The 9,442-nt window shown below is 55.1% G+C and overlaps 1 protein-coding gene across 1 annotated transcript in view; it reads left to right on the plus strand.

The window, feature by feature from the left end:
- The window catches only part of TNXB (tenascin XB), a 75,221-nt gene that overhangs the window by 63,662 nt on the left and 2,117 nt on the right, over positions 1-9,442 (plus strand). The window contains 15 exon segments of the mRNA XM_025046003.1: positions 4-342; positions 1,784-2,080; positions 2,507-2,827; positions 3,330-3,546; positions 3,869-3,999; positions 4,002-4,229; positions 5,541-5,828; positions 6,852-7,175; positions 7,498-7,833; positions 8,107-8,229; positions 8,349-8,492; positions 8,663-8,782; positions 8,900-9,043; positions 9,139-9,269; positions 9,400-9,440. Coding sequence (XP_024901771.1) covers positions 4-342; positions 1,784-2,080; positions 2,507-2,827; positions 3,330-3,546; positions 3,869-3,999; positions 4,002-4,229; positions 5,541-5,828; positions 6,852-7,175; positions 7,498-7,833; positions 8,107-8,229; positions 8,349-8,492; positions 8,663-8,782; positions 8,900-9,043; positions 9,139-9,269; positions 9,400-9,440 — 3,184 coding nt within the window.

The following is a 9,442-nucleotide window of genomic DNA, read 5'->3' on the forward strand; positions in this document are numbered from 1 at the left end:
AAGAGCCCCCCTGCCCCACGGAGGTGGAGGAGACCCCCAGCCCCAAGGAGCCCAGCACGGAGGCCCCGGAGTCCCCCACGGAGCCCCTCCTGGGAGCCCTGACTGTGACGGGGTCCTCCCCAGACTCGCTGAGCCTCTCCTGGACCGTCCCCCAGGGCCACTTCGACTCCTTCACCATCCAGTACAAGGACAGGGAAGGGCGGCCCCAGGTGGTGCGTGTTGGGGGTGAGGAGAGCGAGGTCGCCGTGCGGGGCCTGGAGCCGGGCCGCAAGTACAAGATGCACCTGTACGGCCTGCACGGGGGTCAGCGTGTTGGCCCTGTGTCCACCATGGGCTTGACAGGTGAGTGAGGGTTCAAGGGCCCCAAGGTTGGGCTCCAGTAAGATCTCATTAGTAGTGTCTCCCGAGTCTCCTCCACTGGATACCCTAAGACCTCAATTTCTGACCTTCTGTGTCCACTTACCATCTGAGGTCAGGCGTGGTACAGCGGCAGGAAAAGCAGGTCATAGGGAAGTGCCTGGTCCATCTGAGAGAGGCCCTTGTTTTGAGGACTTGAAGGCAGTAACATCCTGACTTTATGGCTCTCTGCTTTTCCTGGGAAGGAAATTTTATTGTGGGTAGGCACATATGCCTTGAAATATTAATACACTCAACAAATATTATATGAAATGCAAACTAATTTACAAAGAGAAAGAATAGTGTAATGAACTCCTATGTATCCATCACCCTGTTTCAATCAAATATTAACTCTTGCCAGATCTGGCTCACCCACACTCTACTTACTGCCTGCCCTTTCCCATAGAATTATTTTTTTAACCGCTTTATTAAAGCATAATTTACATACCATAAAATTCACCTGTTTCAATATACAACTCATCAATTTTTAGTATATTTACGGAGTTGCGCATCCTTCACGATTATCTTGATTTAGAACTTTTCCATCACCCCAAGAAGAAACCTCATGTCTAGACCCTTTCCAACACCCAGCCCCAGGCCACCCTAATCTACTTTAGTCTCTGTAGATCTGCTGTTTCTGGACATACTATATAAGTGGAATCAAGCAATATATGTTCTTTTATGTCTGGCTTCATTCACAAAGCACATTTTTTAGGTTCATCCATTTTGTAGCATGTAGCAGTACTTCATTCCTTTTTATAGCCAAACAGTATTACTTGTGGATGGACCACAAGTAGTAGACCATCGCAACGTTTTTAAACTAATTCCAAACACTATATTTCATCACTAGGTGTTTAAGTATACTCCTCTCTTTAAAATGACTATTTAAAAATAACCATACTATAATTGGTATACCTTTAAAATGAACAGTCATTCCTTAATATCCCCAAGTATCCAGATAGTGCTACAGTTTCCTGATTGTTTCATAATTATCATTTTACAATTGGGTGCTATAATTTGGTCTAAATAAGGAGGGTAAGTTACAGTTGGGACAATTGGAATTTAAATAGGTGATCAGGGAAGGCCCCAAAGAGAAGGTGGCATTTGAACAAAGAATTAAAGAAAGCATGGACATGAGCCATGTGGACATCCGGGGAAAGAGCACACGGGCAGAAGGAACAGTTAGTGCAAAGACTCGGAGGCAGGCAGCTAGCATGTTAGATGGACCACAAGGAGGTCACAGAAAGACTTTGATGATCATAACCAGCAATGGACCTTACGTCAGGCCCGGAGCTGTCCCCCACCTTTCTGGCCTGAATCTAGGAAACCTGTAGTCTCAGCAACCCCTTCTGGCAACAGGATTGCATCTGTTTGCATCTCTTTCCAGTCCCTGAAGAGGAAGCCCCTGCCAGCCCTTCTTTGAAGCCACACTTGGGAGAGGTGAATGTGATGGATGCCACCCCCGACTCCTTGCACCTCTCCTGGACCGTCCCTGAGGGCCAGTTTGACCACTTCTTGGTCCAGTACAAGAACGGAGATGGGCAGCCCAAGGTGGTGCGGGTGCCAGGGCACGAAAACGAGGTCACCATCTCGGGCCTGGAGCCAGACCACAAGTACAAGATGAACCTGTACGGCTTCCATGACGGCCAACGCCAGGGCCCTGTGTCTGCCATCGGGGTGACAGGTGAGTGGACGGTGGAAGCCCCAGGGTGGGAGCCTGCAGGAGGATCACACTCTCTCTGCTGGGTGAGCAGGGTACAGGGGTCCCTTCTGCTGGAGGCTGAGCCACGGTGTCCTTTGTGCCTCTCTGCTGGGGTTCCCTGATGATAGCTGGGTCTCCCTGGGCAGAGAAGGGCCTCCGTGAGCTGTGCTGGTGGCTGCTCAGGGTCCCACACGTATGACCTCGAGGCTCTGGGCACATTTTTGAGAAGACAGTTGAACTGGACCACCCAGCTCCAAATAGGGACTTCCTGAAGTGACCTAAGGGCCCCCAGTCATCACCATGGCTTCATCCTTCACCTAAAATTTGAGGACATATCTACAGACCCTGCCTCACCCTCTCTGTGTCTGTGTTTCTCAGCTATAGATGAAGAGACCCCCTTCCCCACAGAGGTGGAGGAGACCCCCAGCCCCAAGGAGCCCAGCACGGAGGCCCCGGAGTCCCCCGAGGAGCCCCTCCTGGGGGACCTGACAGTGACAGGATCTTCCCCAGACTCGCTGAGCCTCTCCTGGACCGTCCCCCAGGGCCACTTCGACTCCTTCACCATCCAGTACAAGGACAGGGACGGGCGGCCCCAGGTGGTGCGTGTTGGGGGTGAGGAGAGCGAGGTCGCCGTGCGGGGCCTGGAGCCGGGCCGCAAGTACAAGATGCACCTGTACGGCCTGCACGGGGGTCGGCGTGTGGGCCCCGTGTCCACCGTGGGCGTGACTGGTGAGTGAGGGTGGCGGAGGTTGTTTCCCTCTGCTCCTCTCTTGCTTTCTCTTTGGATCACTCCTTATATATGGGCCTCCTGATTCTCTCACTTCTTATGTGATGCTAATGATCCTGCCTTGTCCTTCCACTGAGGAAGGACTGGTGAGACTGTTTTCAGGGTCAGGTGCGTATGGAGCCTGTACATCATACGTTTTAGATTTCTTCCTTTCTTCATGGCCTGGAACCTCTAACTGCTAAATTATTCTTATGTGGCTCCTCAGGCTCTCTTTTTGGGCATTTTAGTGGCTTGGACATGGCTGTAGAACCAGGTTCTCTGGGTTGAATCCTGCTCTGAAAGAACTGATTCATGATTATGCTAATGTTTCTTATCCTTTGTATGCCCTCACAATGGTACCTACTTCACATGTTGTGAGGATAAGTGCACTATTTGTGAGTGCTTACACAATGCCTGAGACCCATTAATCACTTACTACTTCATAGCCTGCCATTGACCCCTCAGCTTCCTTTGCTCTGTTCCAGCCTCCCTGTCCACAGAGCCCCAGTGGTGTGACACCCCACGTGGAGGAGCTGACTGTGGCAGCTGTGACCTCTAACACAGCGCACCTCTCATGGACAGTGGCCCAGGGCCCCTTCGACTCCTTCCAGTGCAGGGATGCACAGGGGCAGCCCCAGGCAGTGCCTGTAGGTGGAGACAGTTCTTACTCTTCGGTCTCTGGGTGTGAAAAGGCATGGCCCACTCTCTGCAGATGCAAAGCTCCTCGAAGGAGGGCCAGAGGCCACCTTTGCCCCTGGAGCCTTTGACAGTCTTTCGTCCCCTTGTGGTGACAGTTGGAGTTTCATTTTTAGTGCTCCCCACTCCAGACCCATTTATTTACTGGGTCCAGTGAAACTCAGTCCTGAGCTTCCCCTTTACCCCTCATTCTCATCCTTCCTATTCCTCCTATATCCCGAGGGACACTTGCCTTCTTCCCTGGCTCTTCTTTTTTTATCCCTACTCCTCTGCCTCCCCCTTCCTGATATGTGACCCGGTCACCCCAGAACCAGTTCCCAGAGCCCCGAGGAAACTGTCTGCTTCTATCACCGTTTCTGTCACTCTCCATGAACCTCTCTCTCTTTTCCAGTCCCAGACACAAAACTTTCTCCTCTCCTGGGGGAGCTGACAGTGACAGAGTGACCCAGGACTCTGTGGGCCTCTTGTGGACGGTCCCCCAGGGCACATTCAACTCCTTTGTGGTCCAGTACAAGGATAGGGCTGGGCAGCCCCAGGTGGTACCTGAGGCTGCAGACCAGCGTGAGGTCACCATCTGTGGCCTGGAGCCCAACAGGAAGTGCAAGTTCCTGCTTTATGGGCTAGGACGCAGGAAGCAGCTGGGCCCCATCTCTGCTGAGGGTACCATGGGTGAGCCCCAGCGCTGCCTCCCACCTTTTCCAAAGCTGTCTCTTTTCTGAGCCCAGAGCTGGCCTTGTGGCCTTCTTATAAAGGTTATTCTTCTGCCTTCAGCCTTTGCATGACAATCATAATACCAAAAGCAAACATTTATTGAGTCCCTATTGCATGCCAAGCACTGTCCTGAGCATTTTATTTGCATTATTTCCTTCATTCACTGACTGACAATACAACAAAAAGAACCCAGGCTTCAGAGCCAAGCAGACTTGTGTTCAAATTCCGATTACCAGCTGTGTGGCCATGGACAAGCCCCTTCTTTCCCTTGAAGCTCAGTTTCCACATCTGCATAATGGTTATGAATAGTATCAACTGGCACTCAATAAATGTTCACATCCTCCTCTCTTTGTCCTAACTCTGTGGCAAGAGGTGGAAAGTACGGGAGAGTTTGGCTGGAAGAAGACTGTGGAAAATCTGGTGTCATTGTGCCCATGACTCAGCCCCACAAGGACAGGGTGGAGGTGGGTCACTGACCCTTACCCCACTCCCAGGACCATGAGTCACTCTAGCCAGACAAGGAAGGGGCACATGGCCAGTTGGGGCCCAGCGCCCTCAGAGTCCAGATTCTCTTCCCTGAGCCCTCATTATAGGGACTGGAAACAGGCTTCTCCTCTAACTCTCATCAGTCATCATCCACCCTTGGCAGGTCTCTTTTGTATTCTTTTCTGTCCTTTATTCTTCCAGCTCTGCCCCGGGCTTCTCCCCACACCCTTCCTCACTCAGCTGCCCTGGCCCAAGGGTGTTGGGGCTGGGGAAGTGGATGGGAAGAGGGCCCAGGCTGACAGAGAACAAGGGGGAGGTTATGGCCAGGCAATGGCAGCCTGTGAGCTTGACTAGCTGCCCAGCCTGGCTCTTACTATTTGGGGGCATCTCCCTGACAATTCAGATACCCTCTGGGAACCTTTCTCAGCTCCAGCCACATCCCTGCTCAGAGGACTGGGGGTGAGGGAGAAACTGAGGCCCTTCTCAGCACCCCCAGGCAGCACTTCTCATGTGATCTTTTATGCATTTCCTGCACCGTGGTCACAGCGGGGAGGGATTGAGGGCAGGAAAGAGTTGGGCGGTGGGCTCTGGAGGAGGAGACCAGGCTACACACCCTCCTTCCTACAAGACAGGACTGGAGCAGAACTGTCTATCTCCTCAGGTGACTGTCCTTGAAGTCACACTTCAGCGACACTTTCCTAGACCCTCAGGCCTCCCAAAAGTTGCCAGGCTGAGGTAAAGGCAGCTCTTGATTAAGACTTTCTTCCTCCACTCTCCCCACAGCTCCCCCAGAGAAGGAGTGGCAGCCTCCATCCCGCCTAGGGGAGCTGATGGTGACAGATGAGACCCCAGACTCCCTGCACCTCTCATGGACGGTGGCCCAGGGCCCCATTGACTCCTTTGTGATCCAGTACAGGGACACAAACGGGCAGCCCCAGGCAATGTCCATGGCTGCAGACCAGCGGGAGGTCACCGTAGAAGGCCTGGAGCCCGGCAGGAAATATAAGTTTCTGCTCTATGGATTCATAGGAGGACAGCGCCTGGGCCCCGTTTCTGCCCTGGGAGTGACAGGTGAGTGAGAGGCTGTCCTACATGGCCCTAGCAAGCTGACCTGAGTAAGTTTCCTCATGCCTTTGGGCTAAAGATGAAGGGACCGGCAGAAGTGAGTGGAGATGTGGGGAGCCCGCCTAGGGCCTAGGAGGAAGGCACAGTGGGCCAGCTCTGATGGCGATCCAGGGGTCAGTCAAAAGCAGGAGCCAGGACAAGCAGCAAGGAAAGGCCCTGGCAGTGGTCCTCCATCTCCCAACCCCAGCCCTGCCCCAGGACTGCAGGCTACTCCTCATCACCCCACTGGGGCAGCACTTACATCCCTGCAGGGTGGCCTTGCCCAGATAGGGGTTAACCCCCTCCCGTGGATGAGTCAGGAGCCTTTTCTCAAATGGAAAATTACTGGAAAACAAAACAGCAAGGGCATAGAAACCAAGAGAAGTGGCTGCATTGACAGAATGGGCTCCTCCTCTGGAGGTGCTAACACCCAGCTCACATCAGCCCCACGGAGCCCAATTTGCCCCTCCCTCATTTACCAGCCAATTCCATTCTCAGCTCTTCTCAGAAGGGGGAACCACATGCCCGAACTCAGGGAGTGACCTAGTTAGTTCTGCCTCAGGCCATCAGCACAGGCATCCAGGGGATGAGGAGGGAGTATGGCCTGTGCAGACATCAACGGGGATGTAATGAGACACTAGGGTGAAGAAAGGGAAGCAGCACAGGATTCAGGCACTTCAAAGGAGCCCACAAAGGAGTCATGGGGCCACAGTGTTGGCACTTAGGGAGGTCCAGGGTGGCAGGAATCACCGCCAAACCAGGGATGTGGTAGATTCAAGAGAAGGAAGATGCTAGAAGAGCTTCAGTTCCTCTCTTCTCTCCACCTGGCTTTCGTGGCCAGGACCAGTAAAGTCCCCACCTCAGCCTTGGGCCAACCCAAAACCCCCTCTTTGGAGAGTACAACAGAGTGAGGGGAGGCACCCTGCTGCATTCGAGGGCGCGTGCGCACACATACCCTCTCAGCCTCTTCCCTGTGCTTCTCCCACACAGTCCCAGAAGAGGACACTCCAGCCCCCTGGCACCCTGCCACAGAGGCCCCTGAGGCCTCCGAAGGACCCCGCCTGGGGGAGCTGGCAGTGACTGACAGAACCCCAGACTCCCTGCACCTCTCATGGACCGTGGCCCGGGGCCCCTTTGATTCCTTTGTGGTCCAGTACTGGGACACAAATGGGCAGCCCCAGGCCTTGCTCGTGGGTGGGGACCAGAACAAGGTCATCGTGTCAGGCCTGGAGCCCAGCACCCTCTACAAGTTCTCCCTCTATGGCCTCCATGAAGGGAAGCGCCTGGGACCTGTCTCAGCCAAGGGCACCACAGGTACCACCAAGCCCTTCATCTTAGCCTCACCTGCCTCTAATCTGGGACTGGGAAGGGCGAACGGGGTGCCCAGATGTGGCGACCACAATGAAAGAACATGAGGAGTGTACCATGGAGGGAGGAAGAGGTAGTTAAGCAGCTCTTGGCTCTACACGTATATGTTCTCACTATGGGTCTTCCTGTGGGTGCCAGCCTGTCATTAGTTTCATTTTATAGATGAGGAAGTGGGGGCTAGGGTGGGGTGGCTGAAGGGACCTGCCCCACGTCATCAAGTTGGTGTGCTTCTGTCTCCAAACTCTTCTCTCCCACCCACTCTGTGTAGGGTCAGCTCCTGCTGGTCAGACCCCAGGGGAGCCAGGGCCCCGCCTGTCCCAGCTGTCTGTGACTGATGTGACCACCAGTTCTCTACGACTCAACTGGGAGGCCCCACCTGGGGCCTTTGACTCCTTCCTGCTCCGCTATGGAGTCCCATCATCAAGTACTTTGGAGCCACATCCCCGGCCTCTGTTGCAGAGGGAGCTGACAGTGCCAGGGACTCGGCACTCAGCTGCGCTCCGGGACCTGCGTCCTGGGACCCTGTACAGCTTTACATTGTATGGTCTGCGTGGGCCCCACAAGGCCGACAGCATCCAGGGCACCGCCCGTACCCTCAGCCCAGGTAAGGCCCCCGACTGGGCACATATCCATGCTGCCCCAAAGTGGCAGCATGGGACGGAAGCTAGTGCCTCGGCCAGAGGGGAGGCTGGTAAGTGGTGGAGGGCTTGGGGGAATCTACAGAGCAACTTCCATGTCTGTGTCTGGAGGAAAGGAGTAGTGGCAAGCATGTCTGAAGCCAGTAGGGCCCCAGGAGAAGGAGGGGTGGGAATCCTGGGACAAGAGCCTCTCTGCTCTAGGCCCTTACCGTTATTATTTGGTACACCCCCCTCCTTAGTTCTGGAGAGCCCCCGTGATCTCCAATTCAGCGAAATCGGGGAGACCTCAGCCAAGGTCAGCTGGATGCCCCCACCATCCAGAGTGGACAGCTTCAAAGTTTCCTACCAGCTGGCGCATGGAGGTGACACCTTTTTGCCCATGACCTCATTGGCTCTCATTTCTCCTGAGCCCTCTACTCTGTCTGTCCTGCAGCTCCTCCTGACTTCCCTGGGCAACCTCCCAAGCCCATCGTGTTTTCAGGGGAGCCACAGAGCGTGCAGGTAGATGGCCGAGCCCGGACCCAGAAGCTCAAGGGGCTGATCCCAGGTGCTCACTATGAGGTGACTGTGGTCTCTGTCCGAGGCTTTGAGGAGAGTGAGCCTCTCACAGGCTTCCTCACCACAGGTTAGATGAACTGGGACCCGGGCAGGGTGTGGGTGGGAGCTGACAGTGAATGGAGAGGGGATGGGGGTATTGGAGGCTCCAGTTGCAGACAAGAAGCCCAGCAGAATTTGGGAAGGTGAGGGCCGAGGGGAGCAGTAAGGAACAGCTCTGAATCCCCTCCCTTCTCCCAGTTCCTGATGGCCCCACCCAACTGCGCGCACTGAACTTGACGGAGGGAACCGCCTTGCTGCACTGGAAACCCCCTCAGGCTCCTGTGGACACATATGATGTCAAGGTCACAGCCCCTGGGGGTAAGCAGGGCTGAGGCCTCTGGATGGGACTAGTTCAGAGTGGGGAGAGCAGAGGGCAGGCTGGGCTCCCACAGGGCAGGGAGGTGGCAGATGCTGATGCCTGACTCCCACTCCTAGCCCCCCTTCTACAGGCCTCAGCCCCAGGCAGTGCTGTGGACTACCCCCTGCACGACCTCATGCTCCACACCAACTACACAGCGACCGTGCATGGCCTTCGGGGCCCCAACGTCACCTCTCCAGCTAGCATCACCTTCATCACAGGTACCTCCTGTGAGCTGTGTGGGACAGGGGTGGGGAAGTGCAAGGTAGCCAAGAAGGGCCTCATCTCCATCTTCTCTTCCCCCTTCCTCTCCCAGGGTTAGAGGGCCCCCGAGACTTGGAGGCCAAGGAAGTGACTCCCCGCACGGCCCGGCTCACTTGGATTGAGCCCCAAGTCCCTCCAACTGGCTACCTGCTCACCTACGACACCCCTGGTGGACAGACCCAGGTGCCCACACTCCTGCCCCATTGACTGACTCCTTTCCCTGGGTTCCATTCCAGAGGCTGTCTCTGCCTCTGTCTCTCCTGATAGGGCTCAACCTCTCTCTCCCCTGACCTGCCCCTTCTCTGTCCCACAGGAGATCATGCTCCCAGGAGGGGTCACCTCTTACCAGCTCCTGG

The sequence above is a fragment of the Pteropus alecto genome, unplaced genomic scaffold, assembly GCF_000325575.1.
Source record: "Pteropus alecto unplaced genomic scaffold, ASM32557v1 scaffold400, whole genome shotgun sequence".
Lineage (NCBI taxonomy): Eukaryota > Metazoa > Chordata > Mammalia > Chiroptera > Pteropodidae > Pteropus > Pteropus alecto.